At 37.8% G+C, this 21,290-nt stretch overlaps 1 protein-coding gene and 1 long non-coding RNA gene across 7 annotated transcripts in view; one reads left to right on the forward strand and one right to left on the reverse strand.

The window, feature by feature from the left end:
• Positions 1 to 21,290, forward strand: part of LOC134647332 (protein bunched, class 2/F/G isoform-like) — a 208,218-nt gene that overhangs the window by 149,150 nt on the left and 37,778 nt on the right. Inside the window, exon 3 of one of the 6 annotated variants that reach the window (XM_063501658.1) lies at positions 10,354 to 10,483. The exons of the other annotated variants lie outside the window; for them this stretch is intronic. Coding sequence (XP_063357728.1) covers positions 10,354 to 10,471 — 118 coding nt within the window. The 3' untranslated portion in view covers positions 10,472 to 10,483. Of the gene's footprint in view, positions 1 to 10,353; positions 10,484 to 21,290 lie in introns of those variants that run through there. 6 annotated transcript variants of the gene reach the window in all.
• Positions 222 to 21,290, reverse strand: part of LOC134647354 (uncharacterized) — a 444,045-nt gene continuing 422,976 nt past the window's right edge. The window contains exon 3 of the long non-coding RNA XR_010096823.1: positions 222 to 242. This is a non-coding gene — a long non-coding RNA (uncharacterized LOC134647354). The remainder of the gene's footprint in view (positions 243 to 21,290) is intronic.

A 21,290-nucleotide genomic window follows, 5' to 3' on the forward strand; every position in this document is an offset into this window, starting at 1 on the left:
GCTCGGTCAGTGATGGTTTAGGTACAGTCAGCTGCAGGTCACCCCTGCATAGAAGATTGTATGCAGGGGTGGTATCTTTTCTCTGCAGCTGACTGTACACCTATAAAAAATTGTTGTACCTGCTGCAATTTTATACCGGTACCGTACTTTATATTTCAACAGGTATAGTACCTTCAAAACGAAGCGGTATTGATAAATAATAACGGTACCGTACCGCCTATAAATAATAATAATAATTCAGCCTATATACAGGTCGGTCCAAACCTTGACGTCCAAAACTTTTTTTTAGATTCCTCACGTCGTGGGCTATCAGAATATACCCCATGTATGTTAGCCGATTTTTCGTAGTTATCGAGTTATGTTTTTTTTTTACTTTTAACTTTTCATATGAAATTCCGGGGTTCCCATACAGAGTGGCTAAAAAATAACTGCATTTCCGTTGCCAGGGAGGTTTTGGGATTATACTGAGCAACTTTTACAATGGGGCCAACCCCGAAACCGCGAAAAAAAATTACCCTTCCATAGAAAATGGACTAGCCAAAATGTATAAAAAGCCAATTTTTTTTGCGATTTCGGGGTTGGTCCCATAATAAAAGTTGCTCAGTATAATCCCAACACCTCCCTGGCAACGGAATGCAGTTATTTTTCAGCCACTCTGTATGGGAACCCCGGAATTTCATAGGAATAAGAATAAGAATAGAATAAGAATAAGCATTGTTTATTGCCACATACATGAACATAAAATAGAGTTAGAATTACTTACATAATAAAATAAAACAGTTGTTATCATATACAAAACAAAAGTGAGAAGATCTTTGTATTAGGCAAAGGGTTCCAGTCTCAGCGTGTGCCGGGCCTAGGTGCCCGGCGCTGGTTTTCAGACCGGTCCCAGACTAAGGACGGTCGGAGAATATTACCTACATAGGAAAAGTTAAAAGCTTAAAAAATCATAACTTGAAAAGTACGAAAAATCGGCTAACATACATATGGGGTACATTATGATAGCCCACGATTTTTGGACGTCACGGTTTGGACCACCCTGTATAGACAATAATCTCAACGCTAGCCCAATGCGGATTGGGGACTTCACACACAGCTTTGAATTTCTTCGCAAATGTATGCACTACGAGTATGCAGGTTTCCTCACGATGTTTCCTCCTTCACCGAAAAGCTAGTGGTAAATATCAAATGATATTTCGTACATAAGTTCCGAAAAACTCATTGGTACGAGCCAGGATACCAATGAGTTTTTCCTTACTGCTTATACCGTAAAGAAATAATGCAGTCTCTGCTTTGCACGATTATTGTGTGGACATAATTCTTATAATCACCGAAACATACATACCTCTACGCACAGAATGTCATTGAAATAAAACATTGTTTTTTATAGTAAATTAATATAACATTCGATTTATACACATAACAATAAGCAGGCCAGGCCGCAGCGATATTGGCCTGTAAGCTTCATCTCGGTCTCCAAATCCGCAAAACTCGCTGGTACTAAATGCTGGTCTTGCCGTTATTAATTATCTTGATTCTTGAAGATTATCAGAACAGCACGTTACGTAATCGCATACATAGACGGAACGAACGTCAACAAAGTAGGTGTAGACACTGCAAGTCTTTAGGTATTAAACGAATTACGCTTCGTATTAATAGATGAGTAATATTTAAATGAACATATAATATTCTCTAACATAAATACAAGATTACAATTAATTGACATCAAAAGTCATTGACGTACAGAAGTCTAACATTTTTATAATGACGCAAAATTGATACCAGCATAATGAAAATCAATCCCAATCAGTAAAACGAGTCTTTAAACTTTTTTCATTTTAAGCGGGTTTTGAAGGAACAAGTTACTTAAATTCGATTGTAATCGTATTGTTTTAGGATAATTTACTGCTGTTTTCGACCGTTACGACCCGTAAATAACAACAACTCACATTTAAAATTTGACTGGAGCTCGACGTGATTATATTTATTTACCCTATTTTATGAAATACAATTTATCTACTGGTATACATTTTCGTATGCGTATATGATGAAATGTCTTTATTAATGTCAAAAACGAGCTATGACGACGTACACGTCTGCTTCGATGCAAGGCCAACGGCCATCTGACTCGAAGAAGAGTTTTGAGTGATGTCGTCAATGTATGGAAATTATACGAAAGTTTACATTTGGGATTGAATTTCTGTGTTGTATTTGTGAGTAAAAATATAAGTAGATAATAATCTGGTAGTTTAGTTATCTAGCCTTCAAAATCCCACAACAACTCAATTACTGTCAAAGACAAAACTGTAATGCGTCTTGCTCAAACGGAACTCCATATTTTGATTTTTGGACACTTTTAGTGTCGATTTGTAGAGAATTACAGGAAATAAAAAAAAATATGGCATGAAGAGCCGGTACACGGCTTCTTCGTGAACAGATTTACGTATAATTTAATGCAGTTATTAATCATTCATTGAACAAATTGATTGCACAAAGTGAGGTCTAAATCGAAAACGTCATATACCGTCCCCTTAAATGACAACTAAAGTTTAGTTGTCTGGCAATCTGTATTTAATCAGAAACCAAGGGTACCGCGAACATAAGCTTTGTGCACCACACAAAAAGTTTGCTTCAATGTACCGCAGCCGTCGCAAAAAACCATGACATCATGCCTTTAATTTGGCCGCAGCGTACAAAGTCCGTATTTAGAACCAGTTCCGAGCTGCAGGCTATCAAATCGCGATCGAACTATCCACGAAAAAACTACAGTTAACTCTTCACTTAGGTATTTTTGACCTCAATAACTATGAAAGCCTGTCCAAAGTGACAAAGACAACTAATCCTCTCTCAATGAAGCGATTCGCGTAGTTGTCCTACAAAATGTATAATTACGGCTTTTAATCGAGAACAAGAGCAATATTAATCTCAATATAGAGCGGAAATTGATGTCATAGCACAGCTATGTGATCAGGGATCAATTTTCGTTAATGTCTCGAAACAATAGGCGATTTACGCTCCTAGTAATTTATATAACGATCATTCAAACTTGCTTGAATACGAAATATAATATGTTAAATGCGCAGTTAAATTCTGTTTGCAAATTTCCAGTCACGTTTTTAATGAATGTGCAAAGTTACCGGTATATTGAAGGTATAACTGGCCGATTGTGCAGATATGTGTCCTCTATATGTTTAGTTGAAATAAAAGTTGAAGCTCGGAGAAATAGAGAAATACGTGGTGTTCAATAATGCGTCAATGAAAGTTTAATTTTCTAAATGGGATGCTTCGTAAAGAGTTGTAGGTACGTAGGTATACCTATGTATGTCATTCTTTTTCGTCAGTGCCATCGCACCATCATTTCGCCTCACGCACTCTTCGCAATTTCATCTCGCGACTTTTTGCCGAAGTTTTTTGTGAGCAACTCAATAACGGTGGAACGAAACAGAATAAACAGGTCGGTTTTTGTGAGAGGCTGTAGGGTTCCTCAAATAATCGGAATGACATTGGTGTTTTTACTGGGGCTTTAAAGCGTTAAACCATTATTATAGGCAGCGATTTCATTACACACGTAGTTGTTTATAGAATATACATAGGTATATTCTATAAACAACTACGTGTGTTACTACAACTAGGATTTAGCCAAAACCTTATAGAAGGTTTTGGCTAAATCCTTGCCAATGTTTTATAAATTAAATTTGTCCTGCTACTTCAGTCAACCTCAGTACTTTTTGTGTCGAGACTGACTGAAATAGCAAGACACGTTCGTACGTTTCCGTGAACGTACGATGGAACATAATTATGCATTACAAAATGTAAATTTGTTTGTTCTTTATGTTTATTTCCGTGGCTGACGTTTTCAGGAACTAATAAAACTGCCACGGGTAGTTAATTTAATACTCGTCTCCCATTAGATTAGATCATTAGATCCTTATCGTTATGCTAATCCTGTTGTTTACGTATTCATCAACTTACTAAACGTTTTGCGTTTTGCAAAAATCTTTCAAAAGGTGTATTGACGTATGTTACCTTTACATACAGTTAAATCTTTACGATCAGAATACTGCCTTTTCAAAGATTACCCCTTCAGATTCCAAATTATATTCCGTATTTAAAAGACTGACAATGATTGATGGCCAGTCGTTTTTTGCTTTGAATAATTGAATCCGGTATACATTTTCGATGACAGCTACAAATTGATAATTTGAAGCAAATGCATTTAGTTTTTTAACGTTTCATGTACCTGTTATGTTTAGGTTATTAACAAGACTATTATGCATTTGTTCAGTAAAATCATTTTCTGTTTTTGCTAATTTGCAGTAATACTAAAGCATTAACTTAGTTGAATACATTGTGATTCGACTTCGAATACAGTATCTTCACTCAAGTTCACTCCATGTATTTGTTAAAATTGAACCGTTTCCTCAAGCTGATTGAGTTTAGGTTTGAATATTCGGTGAAAAAACAATAATACAAATATTGTTGTTGTGTTGAAGAAGAAAGAGTAACCACAGGAATTTCCTTTACGATAAAATGCAACCGCATCGATGAGTTTGGGCTTATTAGATTAAGTCGGAACGATGGAAATCACTTAATTGCTTAATTGCTCAATTTTTTTAGTTCCGACCAAAGAGTATTAAATCACTACGTTTTAAGAGTCGGCACTCTCGAACAAGCCTTAAACCGAATTAAGAACGTACATTGTGCCAACACACCAAATACATGTCAATACTGCCAACACAAAAAAAACAACGCTAGGGCTCGACACTTCCGGTACCTACTGTTTATCGATATCGATAAATGTGCGATACGTGCTGTTGTACTGTACTACTGTAAAAGTAAATATTGAAAATCAGGTGGATTAATAAAATAAATGCAAAATATAAAAATAATTTTATTTTACATAATAAAGATAAGATACAAATAGTTTTATATTTACGTAGGCATATTACAATACGCTTATGAACGTAACTAAAGCTACAATCTACTTTTAGAGCACTCCTGCAAACACTGAGTCTTGCCTGTGAAGGCTGTGAACTCCAACTTCCCACAAAGGGAAAAAGCTGTCAGGCTCATTCACTTGTAGATATTCAGAGGTTGGAGTTTCATTCAGCCTTTGTATAGGTAAATATTCCAAATCCTCATTACCTGTTACCTTTACCCATAGTCGATATCTGAAATAAAGGGATTATCGATAAGTTGTTCGCACACTATTCGTGTCTTAGGTTGCCTAGTTTTTACAAGAAGAATCTATTCACAGAATGTTTTCGTTTTAATCAAGGATTGTAAACGATAAAAACTACTCCAAACTAATTAAATTAGTATCTGGTAACGACTCAAAATGAAAATATCGCACAAAAACATCAGTTTACCGACCTGTTTGAATCAAGGGGAAATCTTGCTAAAAATATATCAGAAGTAAGTTTCCTTACACGCCTGACCCCACAAACTTCACATTTTCTTAAAGATTTGCCCCCCATTTAACTAAAAGCTAAAGTTATTTGGTCTAAACACAAAAATAAACACGTAACATAACCGCTTTCACGACAATTTAGAATGACGGTAGACGTTTTACCGATCATACCAACCTAAAGAAAAGTAGGTATAATACGTCTATGTTTGAAAGCAAGTATGGTATGTGTTACCAAAATGCAACAGCAGTCATTTTAATTCGATAAGATTATTTACTATGCCTCAACGTTGGTAACAAGTACGTTCCTAAGTTATCATAGTATGGGGTGTCGATGGGCTGGTTCCGACTACATAAACCAGCCATACTCTAAGTGTGTTCCGCGGAACCCTAGGGCCGCGACACCCCTGCAGGGGTTCCGCAAGAATTTAGAACACTATGCTTTAGTCGCCTCGAAAAATTTTACTATGCCGCCACCGTATTGTAGGGTTCCATCAAGTATTTCGCTTTCCAAAAGGGTTCCGTCAAAAAAAAAAGATTGAAAACCGCTGACATAAACTATAAGATTTTCAAAGTCGTCATTCACACACGTTGTAGCATAAATATAAACCCCTGTTGAAAGTATGTAGGTAATATTAAAATACAAATACGTATGAGCAACAACTTACCGTCATACCGTCATGGTTTTAGAGCGGACACATGGGCGTTGCACTAGCTTAGACACAGTTTTCGCTTATTGCCCGAGTTCCCGGAGCTCATTACTGTTACTTTGCATATAGAGTGGAGCTTCGTGTTCCAAGCCATCCCTTTACTGCCCTTCGGGAGCGTAACGGCCGCCCTGTGTATCAACACTATCAACCTGTATCTCGAATTAATTAAGATTTATTCCAAACTTATCTACTTCACCTGACTGAAAGCTTTGGAATGTTCATTGCATTAAGTTTAAAAATCATTACCCTCCTTAAGTCTCAAATTATTCATTACGTTCCTTACCTCTATTCCCGTTATTATTCTCTTCGATCTTTATGCTCCCGACATATTGCGTGCCTGAGCCACCAGCAAATGGGTTTCCGTCACATGTGGCCGTGTTCAGTATCGAAGGTTATCGAAGCTAACGCCCAGATAATTTCAACTCCAGTAGCAATGACTTATTTGATTTTAATTGGACGCTTTAAGTAATACATTTCAAAATTGAAAGTCATTTAATGGACGATTTAGGCGGCTTAAATGTTTAATCAATAAGACATTCGGCTTGTAGACCTATCAATGGATCATTTAACACAATGCGCGCAAAATTGATCGCAGTAAAAATCAATGAACCGTCGAATTATTGGATGTAATCGGACGCCCGTGACATTGAATACTAAACTCGTATACCTAACGTGGCCGAGAATCCATAGAATTTCAATTCGTCAGTTCGTTTAATATTCGTAGCGGTTAATTTGCGATAGCTCATCTCGCCTCTTTCGCTCCGTGGCGTGGTGCGGCGCAATAACAATGCTACGGTCCCAAGTCGAGCGATGATGTCAGCCTTGCTTCTGTTAATGACCACGCACACCGCCGGCAGCATTTCACGGGCGTAAACAACACGATACTTGATGGTTAAAAATCTTTCCCTCAAAATTGCATCAACTAACTTAAATTCTGTCTATCGACTTTAGGACCCATAAAACGAATTGAAATTAATTTTTAATGAGCATTTAAATCAATTAGTACTACGAGTACTTGCAATAATTATAACTTTTAGTAGCTTATACCAAACCGGTCCTTTAGCAATTTGGCGTGCATGCACTCTCGTAAATGAGCTCGGCCCTTCGGACTAGTGATGGGTAGGACATCAATTTAAAATGAGTTTGTATGAGTACCTCATTTTCTAAAATGAAGTACTACAATGTCTTACTTCAAATGAGGTGAGGTACTACCATTTTTTTAGCCTCAACCATTCCTCCGGCTTCAAAAAACTCCAACGGCAACAAAAAATATTTAATATATAGACATATTTATGCATTTTTAACTTCCTTTATAAATACACATAAATATTCAATTGGAGTGCAATTCTGGAGGTTAACAACAGAAGACATACATTTAAGAATTAAACTAAAGACATATAAAGTACCTGCATCCTACATAGCAACTTAATTTATTGATGCTTTTATGAACCTTGTTCTTATTTAGCTGTTTATTATTTTTATTGTTAGATTGTTCAGTATTAATCCTTGATACTATATATAATTTTAAGTTTAATAGTTATTCATATATTTCAATAAGTATTAACCATGAAACTACCATCTTTGTAGCAAACTAAGGAGAACAAATCCAATATCATTATCATTATTATATAGAAATGATTAACTTATCACCTAATAAATTAAGAGTATAAACAAAAGCACTATTAACTTTCGCGCGGTAATGCTACCGCCGGCAACATTTTACACTTCATTTTTATATGCAAAAGACACCAAGGACGACCCGCCGGTATATTTTATTGCGAAAACAATGTCCATATATTGTTATTTTGGTATAATTATAAGACTTATCACTATAAAACACAACTAAATTAGCTAATGAAAATTACGAACAAATTATTCTCGACGAAACTCTCATAACTAGACTACAAACACATGTCAAAATTATAAATGTTCGAGGTTGTTTACGAAGCAGGTTAACAAAAAGTATTACAAATTCACATCGTTAAAAAGTACATGAATTTTTCGGCTATGAAATTATATTTGCTGTTTTATTGATAAATTAATGTACATTATCATATATACGCCACCATATGATACTTCAATAATTTAAATAATATTTTGGTCACTTAAACTGACTTAAAGGATAACGGTTTCTAAGCAAGCTTCGTAAATACCCAGCCATTTTGACAAGTAAGTAGCAATACTAAGTTCAAAATGGCGTAAGATGTATGAAAGCCTGCAGCGCTTACGCTTGTTGTCTTTCGTGTTTCATTTTCGGCGAGGCGATATTGAAACTGGGCGCGTGTCTGTCTCACTCCCTCTTTGAGTAAATCTAATTCATTGTTTCATTTTGAAAGAATTTTTGAGGGAATGTCCCAATGTCCCAGTCAGTGCGCGTGAGGGGGTGAGCGAAACTTCAACGAATTTCTCGGTGGACCTTTTGTCGTTGCAATAAGGTTTGTAGTTCGGCAGTTAACAGACTCATTTCCTCATTTGAATGTCGGCGAGTACCGAGCGGTTCGCGCGCTCGCGACTCTTGCGAGTTGTGAGTATTTGTGAGCGTCGCGCGTGTTGTGATGCGCGCGAGTAAATGAGTAAAATGAATAGAGGAGTGAAGTAAGACATTTTAGCGGTGTGAAGTACTGCGACAATTTAACATAATGAGCGGTACAAAAGAGGTGCCTCACGAGTGAGCAACTCAACACTACTTCGGACCTCCGTAACCAATTATTAACGTAATGCTCCTTCGCCATAAGCAATATTTGGCGAATGGGATACATCACGAAAATGATAGAAATTACTCAAAGTCTTGCCTCCATGTTCGTTTTCTTGTATTTTTTGTTCTTCGCGGAGTTTTGGAACTGACTAAATTGCCTCCAAGCACGCTCGGCGCTCGGCTGAGTTTCGGTGTGACTTGAATCGTCGAATTTCGACACGATTCTTGTTTGTTTCTCTTAAGTTTTACTTTTAACTAGTGATAGACTGTCTCAATTATTTTATGAATACACAAAATGATCTTATAATATCTATACCTACTGATAAATAAACCTGCTGTTTTTACAAAGGCCACTGAAGAAAACTACATAAAACAATGATAAAAAACATGAGGGATGAATTTGATCTTTGATGTCATTAGAATGAAAGCACAGTGAATCGAAAAAGTTAAAAAATACTTATACCTAACACCTATATAACTTGAATGAAACCTGCCCTAAGAAATATTGAAAGCCTAGGCCATTTACTTAGACTGGTTCTTAAAGCTACATCAATCAGTTTCTAATAGTATTAATCCAAAAGTATCCGCACTTAATGTTACTGCAAGTCCTTAAGCCTTTTCGCATTAAACATTTAAATAAAATTGCCGGTTGCCGTCCAAGACCGCGGAGCCGCGTGACGGGTTTCTCACGAGGTTCCTTTGGACACATTAATTGATGTAAAACGTTCAAGTTTACCTCCACTTTTGCAACAGCTGAACCAAACCTTCCACAGCTACGAGTAAATGCAGTTCTATTAAAACTAGTGATACGTCCATATACGTATAAGGTGCAAGGTGCTTTGAAAATTACGAAAATAACAAATTTTGAGGTTGCACTTTATAATACAGATAAATAATACAACTGTATGTACCAATTTCATCTACTTTGCTAGTGATAAATTATAGCCAAAACGTAAGAGCAAGGTCAAATATTCAATTTGATATAGTGACTTGCGAGAAATTCGAATAATAAATAAATAATGACTTCTCCTGTACGCAACAGTCAGATTATTGCATATTTGCTTGACCATTTCTGATCTTCCACTGCAATGCATAATTATGTTTATGCGCACTGCAAATTACGTACCATATTTAATACGCGAATTTGTATAATAAAATTGAGTAAATGTTATTACAATTTACGATTAGTGCGGCACTAAAGATCTTGTAATAATCAACTCCTTGGCAATGACTGTTCTTATGTAAAATCAGATAACTTATGTTTTATTGCTTTGTAACACATTATTCGGATTATCATTCAGACACTAATAATATATTCAAACGAGCATAACACCCTGCAACTTTGTCACTTTCAGACCACAGAAAGTAGCTTCCAGAAATAGTGGCCTGTCAAGAATAGTTTCCTTATTGCAATTTCATACCCCTTTACCACGTGTTATTATTACCTGTAAGTTTCTAAAAGGATAACGGCCGTGAAATTTTGCGTAGTTGCGTACTGATGCTTATATTTATATTTTAAATACTAATTTTTTTTGTTGCAGGTACAAATTGCCTTTTATCATAGCGTTTGCTCTTTGTCTCACATTCCGCCGGTATGAAGGTAATCCGTTAGATTTTAATGCTTCGTTATCGTTTCCAGTTTTTAATCCAGAAGTTTGACCTACATATTTTATATGTAGTATTCCTTTGAAAAGTGCCACCTTGACGATCTTAAGTTTCTGTAATTTCAAAACAACCGACATTTGTCTTACGTCTCGCAATAAATCAGAACGACAATTTAAATTAAAACTAGGTGCTGCCCCGGAGACCTCTAAGTTTTAATTGCCGTTTCCTGCCATCTCCTGGTTTCGGATTACAAGTTTTATACGCGTTGACATACATACCGCAGCCTATTCTTAGAGCATGTTAATTTATTTTTTTCAACATGTCGTTAAACTCTTTAGAGAAACAACATTGTGATAATTTTAGCGACGAAGATGGTGCTCATTTTGCACGTCCGCCGTTGATCAAAGCGGCGGCTACGAGACTGATTTTCAAAGTGACGGGACTAACTAATTGGTCGGATTACAGAGCCTTGTCCCTTCCCCGTAGTGCTGCATGGCTGCAAACCACGATGAAAATAGGTGACGTTGAACCTTTTGGGTTTGCGGAAAACGTATTTTGGTAATTTTATTATTAAAACGCGTGAAATCGACTGACAGGCCAGACGGGAGCCGGGGGCCATGAACGGGCGTATACATATTGTATTAGAAATCGCATCCCGAACGTTAAACTGGGAAACAGAATTACGCGATGGGTTTAGTAAAGTCCCTTACATTTTCAAAGAAAGAAAGAAAGTCGAAATATTTTGTATATTCGCATTTCTGGTCATGTAAGTCGTTTATGCTGAGGAATGAATCTTACATCTTACAAGCAATAACTATGCGGTTACATTACAATACAACTTTATTCTTACCCTCTTCGTTCTGCTAACACCAGACAGCTGATTCTTGACAGACAACTTCAGACTCAAGTTAAGCTTCTAAATAAAACACGTGTAATTATCTTTTTTATCGCATTTGCAGACAAAAAGAAAATTACACGTGAAAGGAAATCCTTTAAAGATAAAATATTGTCCTAAGAAGATATAATCGTAAACACTTACCCTCTGGCTTATGCCGCTTAATTATAATAATCACTGCTTCCTTGCCAAGAGTCAAATGAGCGTCAACATTTGTTCCCCGAATACTCATCAAAATTTTCCCTTTGGCACCTGGTGAGCTGACATTATTTTACACATTCCATTATGCTTAATACTTGTGCTATACACAATATCGTGGGAATGATTGTGGGACTAGCACAAACGCTCCCTGTTTCGGCTAAATCGTTCATGATTTATCGCGTCTGGTGCCAAACGACGACTCTGTTAACGACGACCTATCGGCGCGAATAACGATCTAATCTAGGCCAATCATTTATATAAAAAACCGGCCAAGTGCGAGTCGGACTCGCGCACGGAGGGTTCCGCACCATCAACAAAAAAAATGCCAAATAAAAAATGATACATCGTATGAGGAAATTAAAAGACTGGCACAAGAAAGGAATGATTGGCGATTACTCCACCGACAAGAGCAAAGCTCTTAAGTTATGATGATGATGATGATGATGATGAACAAAAAATAGAGCAAAACAAACAAAAAAAAACAAGCAAAAAAACGGTCACCGATCCAAATACTGACCCCGCCCGACGTTGCTTAACTTCGGTCAAAAATCACGTTTGTTGTATGGGAGCCCCACTTAAATCTTTATTTTATTCTGTTTTTAGTATTTGTTGTTATAGCGGCAACAGAAATACATCATCTGTGAAAATTTCAACTGTCTATCACGGTTCGTGAGATACAGCCTGGTGACATACGGATGGACGGACGGACGGACGGACGGACGGACGGACGGACAGCGGAGTCTTAGTAATAGGGTCCCGTTTTTACCCTTTGGGTACGGAACCCTAATAAAACACTGTTTGTCTCTAACCCCGTTTGGTTAGAGACAAACAGTGTTTTATTATACTGACCTTTTGCTTTATTATATTTGAAGCGCGATATATTTCTTTTGTAAATGAGTTTGTAGAGAGAATTCTAAAATATATGTTGAATGTTACAGTAATATCACTTATCTAGATTATGATGATGGTTATGATATCGATCATGCTAAAGTAGCCGTAGATGATTGCGTGCGCGCTGCGATTTGATAAATCGTTAACGATGCTGACCGGTGATCGCTTACACCCGACATTAGGACATGTCCAACGCTAATAGAGAGCAATGTTGCAAGGACCTGGCACGCTATTTCAGCTTGCTTTCTTCCCAGAAATCCCGACGCTTCCTTAAACATGACCGCGATCTAACATAGTATGTTTACTACCAGTAACATTTTGTTTATTGTATACAGTGGAAACTGGAGAATTATTTTCCAACTTAATTCACAAAGTTTATTAACACCAAAAGTTTTAATTTAGCCATTTTGTGTACTAGCAGCAGTTGATATTGATCACATGGATTTAACTGTTCCACGAATTCAGTGCAATTGAACATAATTGCGGGTCGTATAATAAACTAGCGGAAAACTAAATTATACACTTACCGAGCGTTCACACGAACAAAATGGGTCAAACTAAAATGTCAAATCCAGTATTCAGTATGGAAACCATGTTTAGTGGCTGTAATTTCTAGATCGATCGTTTTGACTGCTGCCGTTGTGTAACTTTGATCAACCTATTTGACAATTGTAAAGATAATAAAGAATTTGTTGTATTTCTTCGAATCGCTAACTTTAGGTACAGATTAAATTAGGGAGAAAGATACCGCGCATACACAAGTAAATATTGACAGCTATAGATAGGCTGTAAATATTAGACTAGTGTAGTAGCGATTCTTAGAAGCGACGATACGCAGTGATACCGAGAAGCAAGCAAGCATTCTTTATTCTTAATTACATTTTGTATAAACAGCCGTGAGAACCCGCCGCGTAGTTCACACGGGTATACCCCAATACTATCCTATCCTGTAACCCGACACAGTTTGTAGATGTGCTTTTACAATTGTAAGATATTCCGTCGGCATGCTTTAATTGATATAAAATGAAGTTCGCTTGTTATTCGAAACTTTTGTAATGAGATCTTCTTACTTTACCTACAGAATTTGCTTATCGTGGCTAAAGTTAGGTCGGTCGTTTTATACTAGCGTTTGCCGGCGAATTCGATCTCATAGAAGTCGATCTAGCCTACCAAGCAAATTTCCACTTATGCATTAATATAGGTCATAAAAATATCTATCTGCCGATGTGCCAAATTAGTAATTCCATTTTGCATTAAACAGTTTGATACAAAAAATGCCATATACATTAAAACTATTGGTTTTAATTTAATTTTCTCAGCAAATTATAAATTAATAGCGTGACACTGGTCATTATTATGCTTGACTGGTGAGCCTTTAACATTGCTACCTAGTAATAGAACACTCGAGGCCGCCGTCGAATGCCTGGCATTCCTCATAAAAGCTTACGCGGCAAATGTGAATGTTATCGTCATAATGCCGGTGATACTGTGTGGTCTTGTTACACTTCGCCACTCATGTCACGACACGTAGTCGTGTCATCTTCATATCTTGAGACAAATATCTTTAGTGTGTATGCTTGCACAGCAGTCTAGAAACGCAAGTATCAATCCACTCAAGTAATAATTGTCTTCATTGTGATTTCTGTCTTCACCAGTCCTTTCCATTTCATCTTGTTTTCGGCTTCATACATAGTGTCAGGCCTGATAGAGAAAAAAACTGGCCTGGTCAGGAGATTTGCGAGGTTACCACTTGATGATCTATTCCGAAACGATTGAAGTCCAATTTGGCATATAGATGGTGTTCATTATTGTAGGATAGGTACTTATGATTTGAAGAGTACTATGGGTAGAGGAGGAGTGTGACGGGGGTGAACGTCTTATACGGGGAGGAAGTCACAGAATCTACTTACAAATTACAATGAAACCACGACATCGATCGCTGTAACTTGGAATTATCCTGAACCAGTCACAGGCGCGCTCACGTGAGTTGCCGTGAGGGAGGCAATGAAAATGCAATGAAGTTCTAAAACCGACGCTGTATTGCTTGTTGTTTGTTATTGCATTGCTGACTGCGTTTATTTCCGAAGCCAGCAGCGTTGTTTTAATTGCGTCGCTCGCTGACCCTTTTTGGTACACTTGAAACTTCGCAGTTGTGATTGGATTGGATATAAGTTATTGAATCAGGCGTTATTTAAAAAAAATGCTTTGCCAATTCCTCACTTGGTTTAATTCGTAATCGTTAAACTGTAGAAACTCGATATTAAACCGTTACCTAAGTATTTGGATTATCCATAAGATATGTGGTAATATAATGTATCATGACGTGCCTTATAATCAGAGATCGGACAAATTTGCGTCATTGCTCGCAAGAATGTGGACATGACTCCAAAATTGATTAAATAATTAATCATTTAATTAATTTCTTACCTGAGGTTTAATTTTGATTCCTAATCAATAAATAACACAGATTTATCAGTTTATTTAAAAAACAAATCAGTCTGTTATTTTCTGTAGGTAATAATTTTTTTTATATAAGTATCAAAAATATATTTAAGTGCTATTTATTGACTAGGGAACAAAATTAAATCTCAAGTAAAAAAATTAATTAAAATAATTAATTATTTAATCAAATCCAGATTTGATTAAATAATTAATTATTTTAATTAATTTTTTTACTCCAGAGTCATGTCCACATTATTGCGAGCAATGACGCCAATCTGTCCGATCTCTGCTTATAATTTAGGTGTTAAGATAAGGTTTTGAAAAATAACGAACAATCATTGTTAGGTTAATATCTAAAACCCAATCGAGTACTATTTTGTAAACAGCGGAAATTTTACGTCGCTATAATAATCATAAATAGTCATTTTTTTAATCTCATAGATAACCTTAATCCTTGCTCATTATAAAACTCCACCTGTTTTTCTTTTTCGTTAATTAATTAAAACATTCCCTTGTTTTTATTATTACTCGTGTAACGTTACCACGAATTTAGAATGTTTAACATCCCTTAACATACCGAAGAAATCTAAAAATGTAGGTACAGAAGTTCTAATTATAAGGTGATCAGTGATGTACTGGTCTGCATAGGACTTGCATAGGTATATGTTTCTACTCATAGATCTTATAGTGAAGGACACATTTATTATGCATGTGGTGATTTAACACTAACTACAGGAATGATTTAATACTAACCGTGAAATCGGTAAACTTAATTTCAAAAGTTTATAGGAAAATTGTTTGTCGGCGGAGGTGTGAAAATGACGAAGTTTACTTAGGTACATCAATTTTTCATCATATTGGTGGTTTGCCAGATATCGAGAAAAATCTAGTTTGGCTTATGTCTTGCTTTCGAGCTTTATCTCTAGCGCTCAGTAAGTAACTCATCTTTGCCAGCAAAATAATATTTCACACTTGTAAATTGCCCAGCGAGTATTTAAATAGAGTCTATTTTAAGTTCAATAAAAATCTTACAGTTGCTGGACGAGGTGGTCAAAAGTGAAGGGTGGCAAGAACTAGAGACTGACATAGATATGTATTACTAAAAAGATTAAATATTTTTTAATATTATAAACTCAATTTTTCATAACATAATTCTTACCAACACTAAAGAGTTCCTTCCTTAGAAATGAAAGCTAATATAGTTTATAAGTATGTTAACTCACTAATATGTCCGCAACTCGACTGGTAAACTCCATGGCGCATCGTGTCATATCATAATCCGGATAAGAACTGTTGATGGAGTCGCCATTGCCGGATACGGCAAGAAAGATTGATTGATTGAATATATCAGTACATGTACCAGTGTATAAATGAGCGCACACCAGCCTCCCGGCCCGTAATGATAATAACGACCGATCCTTGCGCCACCGTAGCACGCGTTCGGATTGCCGATGGCGGGAAATCGCTGACACTTGCGTAAACATACTAGCTACTCTCAACGCTACCGGGCGTAGCTTTACGCAAACCAATACAAGTGATCCTTAAAAACTATCCGTAATCAAGGATCAAATTAATAAAATGCGAAAGGTAAGCTTAGATAATAACTAATAGCTGCTAGTCTTGTACCCGGCACACCAATAATAGAAAAGGCCATACCAATAATCTATTTTGAGTGTATTTTTTAATTTCTAAAATATGTTGTGGCGTAGTTTCACACATATCCAATCTGCAGCTCCTTGAGGCAAAAGCTTAATTTGATTAAAATCGTTCTCGTCGTCGTCACAATTACAATTAGCTCAATGTTTTCCTAATCGTTCTAATGTGAAGTTGTCCGTAAAAAGTTAGTAGAAACGACAACTCCGCCATACAACTTCTTTAATCACGACTTCCTAAAACTTGATGAATAAAATCGAACATCCCAAGCTGTTAAACAGTCTTCCTGAAACGTTAACACCGCTAAAACTATCCAGTAGATGGTAAACAGACTATCACGCTTTACAACACGAGGCTGGTGCTAGGGCAGTCTCATAGAAATAACAACTGGGTCATATTGCATCAATCGAACGATGCACGCGAACGTTAGACACCATAGTACTGATTGCGAATTCAACTTTGTAATTTTCTCTCGCACGAACATTTGCACTGCATCGATATATGCAAAGGATTTTAACATCCTATGGTGTTAGTTACAGTTTTGAAAAGCAATTTTTTTGTTTATAATTATTTATATCATATTTATATTCTTAACTACTGTCTGTCACTGGAAAAAATGACCGACTAAGAATTCCTAGAAAATTGTGTAAATAGCTTACCACAAGGTTAGTTTCACTTAAGCATACATTTGTTTTTTTTTTCATACGTATACCTACTTTAAAAAAATGCCCATGAATCATGAAATAATCTTGCCCAGTGAAGATCAAACATACGGGTACACTACATAATTCCGAAATATTTTATGCCGAATTTTAGAATATCGAATTTTATTATTCCGTTTTTTAAATGCTCGACCCATCAAAATTCCGACTGTCGTAATTACGAATGATGAAAATCACGAAAGCGTATATTTCCGAATAGCAAAAAAGACGATTTTATTAAATTCCGAACCACATAATTCCGAATATAAAAATTCCGATAGTGATAAACACCGAATTTAACATTTACGATTTTTGAAATCACGAATTCCGAAATGCCATTATTCCGAAAATTTGAATTCCGATTCCACGTGACTCCTATTTTAAATATCCCCATTTTTTAAATTCCGAATTTATCGATTCGTGCTCCGCAACTGCTCCGGCGCTACGGGCAAAGCAGCCCCTTCGCCCTTGCGTATCAAAGCGCAGGCACAATAAATGCTCGCCTCCGCAGCTTCGGCTTGCTGGTCGCCTTGTTTGTTTTCGTGGGGTCGCAGTTCTAACCTAACCTAACCCACTTTTCTGGCAACAGTTCGTTTTCTTGGGGGTTGCAGTTCTAACCTAACCTAACCCACTTTCCAGACAACAGTTCATTTTCTTGAGGGACGCAGTTTTAACCTAACCTAACCCACTTTTCTGGCAACAGTTTGTTTTCGTGAGGTCGCAGTTCTAACCTAATCTAACCCACTTTTATGGCAATAGTTCGTTTTCTTGGGGGTCGCAGTTCTAACCTAACCTAACCCACCTTTCAGGCAACAGTTTGTTTTCGTTAGGTCGCAGTTCTAACCTAACCTAACCCACTTTTCTGGCAACAGTTCGTTTTATTGGGGGTTGCAGTTCTAACCTAACCCACTTTTTAGACAACAGTTCGTTTTCTTGGGGGACGCAGTTTTAACCTAACCTAACCCACTTTTCTGGCAACAGTTTGTTTTCGTGAGGTCGCAGTTCTAACCTAACCTAACCCACTTTTCTGGCAACAGATTGTTTTCGTGGGGTTGCAGTTCTAACCTAACCTAAGCCACTTTTCTGGCAACAATTTTTTTGTTGGGCGCTACGGACATCTACGGAGCATCTGCTCCGGCGCTACGGGCATAGCAGCCTCTTCGCCCTTGCGTAGCAAAGCGCAGGCACTAATGCTCTGCGCTTTGCTACGGCGGGCGAGGGCTGCTTCCCCTCCGCGCCTCCGGAGGACATACAGTGTAGGGGTAGGACAGACAAGACCACGTGGATAGTGGGGTGCTCCGATTCGGATTTTGGTTAGTTAGACTTAAAAAAGTGCGTTTAAGTCTTATTTTAAAAATCACGAATTTCATTATTCCGAGTTTACAAAAGATCGAATTTCTGAAAACCGAATTACTTTATTTCCGATCGGTCAATGATTTTTCGGAATAGACAAATTCGGAAAAAATATTTTCGGATTTTTTCTAAATCGGAACTTTAAGCTTTCGTCCATATGAAAATCGGATTTTAAGTATTCGGAAATAACACAGTCGTGATTTTCTTCTTCCGTGGTTTTCAAAGTCGTCATTTCGATATTTCGGACATATAAAAAATCGGGATTATGAAAATCGAGGTTATGAAAGTCGGAAAAACATATTTCGGAATATTTGGGTGTTCCCCAAACATACCTAATTAAACTCACATTACACACATCCTTTATAAGGTACTAATTATGGATAAAATCCGCAAAAATCAATCACTAAGCAAATACATCCATGATTTATAATTGCTCATGTGGAAGGAAGACCGCTCAACAAAGTAGCTTGTGCAATGCATTAATAATTTAAAATACTGCCTTAGTAGGTAATTAAATTATGGTTTCACAAAATTTACAATTACAAACATGGAAAACGAAGATTTCTGACCTTTTATTAGGAACGGAAGCATTGATTTTGCTAACAACAACGCTTACCTAAGTTACAAATGCAAACTTTGCTTTTAACAAATTCAAGCTATTTATGTTTACTTTGCTGTAATTTCTGCGAGTTTCCCTTTTTAGGAATTTAGGTCGTATCATTTTCTCTTTATGGCAGGTTTATCTTATTTTAGCGATTGAATAAACCGTGTCGAAGCGTAAAGTCGCTGTTTGCGAAACAAGCATACTTAGGTACATTTTTTTCCGAGTATCTAAATTCATCATGGATGACTTTGAAACAAAGATTGATTCAACGGATCGTTATAAAACCAAATACGCTTATCCTGTGCGCTCAGTGCATTGGGGTGAGTAATTATCGCAATGCATTTTGTATCTGTCTGGCCTGCTTCTCAGAACAGAGCAGGAGTCGGCCGGGAAGCCGCGGGCTTCCCAGAACACGACATGTCCACGCGGGACAACCAAGATATCACTTATGCTCGCTTTTGAGGAATTATTAATTATCGCACTGATTTTATGATGTATCGTCCTTACTGTAAACTGAGGACGTGTTAAATTTTACCTTTTAACCGACGAGGGAGTACCAATCGGTTTAACATGATTAATTACTCCTATAATCGCAGTTGCCTTTGATCCTCGCTCGTCCATCATACTCGGGCAGCCGAAGCTTTGACGCCACGGATTAACAAAACAGAAGACATCAACCAGGTCATTGTACCGTAGAGGCGAAATTTGATATGTCGCCCGCATCCTAGTGTGGAACGTCTCAGTAAAATAGAAAAAGTTTGAATTCATTAGACGATTCCGCGGCACTTGTGGTAGCAGCAAAAAGCGTTTTGCGTCATTTCACCGCAGCCCAATTGATTTGATTTGATCAATTGAAAACACAGCTATGCGGACATTGACCTTGGTTCTATTATTTAGGGCGGCGGTTTACTCAGTAGAGGGTAAAAATATGACGACTTGCAATCAAACAGATAATTTAAGTTGAGCGTCGGTATAGTAACTGGTACTATTAAAGCTTTTTTAATTATAAGTGGTATGACCTTTATGGATGGCTGGAGTTTGAACAAAGCGCGCCTCTTAAAATAAGATTGAATAACAAAGGCGTATACTTAAAAGGTAACTACTGTCACTAGGCATTTAAAAATAATTCTATCAGTTCAAAACATATCCATATAGGTATTAATTGCGTGTCCAAAATATTCATGGCTTTCCTTTGGCTACTATAGTTCCAATATCTGACTTTGGCATCTGGAGAAATGTTACACTTCCTCCTGTTGAAGTTATGGTTGTCACACCTTCTGCGTTTAAATCAAGGTGTGCGGGTGCGTGTGTTCTGTTGACTATAGGTGGTGTAGATATGGCGGTGAGCGGATATCGGGCGCGCGAGCACGCAACTAGCGCGCCCAGTCAGACTGCCGCCGCGCGACCAGGCAGACGCACGCGCACCGCATGTGCTGCCCGCAGCTTTATATTTATACGATCAGTTTATCACTGAACTTCTACCTGGAACTTAAAAATTTACACTTGACTTTATAGGAAATAGCACTATGCCCCTTTGCATGTATCTATTCTGCCCGTGGTTCTTTCTCGTGATATACCTAGCGTTCCTGATGCTGGACGTGTGAGCCGGCTCGGACGCTCAGTGCGTGGTGTGTAGACTAGACGCCTAGAGCGCAGGCGCGGCGTCACGATCGATACGCCGTGTCGTAGTGAAGGACTGGCGGTTCTTGTCGGCGGAGCGCCGTGCGAGAGAACACGCGGGTGGTTGGCGCGCCGGCGACGGTGCGAGCGGGTGCCGCGTGCCGGGAGCGCCGGCGCTGTTATGCAGGGCCGCCGAGGCCCCTGAGCCAGCCGAGCCGGCCGTCACGATCGCTCCGCACGCGTCGGGCACGCGGCCGCGCGTCGCGCCCGTCATGAGCGCTGCTACGCCGGAGATGCGCGCCCCGCCGCCTGACGCCGCTTCGCCGGCTGTCGCTTTGCCCAGGATCAAGCCGGACCTAGGCCTCAATGATGCGACCCTGTTCGCCGTCTACTGCTTCATTAAAAATTTCATTGGGTAAGTTGATGTGTTCCAGCACAATCCCGACGGGAACCCCTTTTGTATGAAATGGCGTCCTTCCTTTATAATGTTCAGTTAGATATAAATAAACAGCG

The sequence above is a fragment of the Cydia amplana genome, chromosome 4, assembly GCF_948474715.1.
Source record: "Cydia amplana chromosome 4, ilCydAmpl1.1, whole genome shotgun sequence".
NCBI classification, from domain to species: domain Eukaryota; kingdom Metazoa; phylum Arthropoda; class Insecta; order Lepidoptera; family Tortricidae; genus Cydia; species Cydia amplana.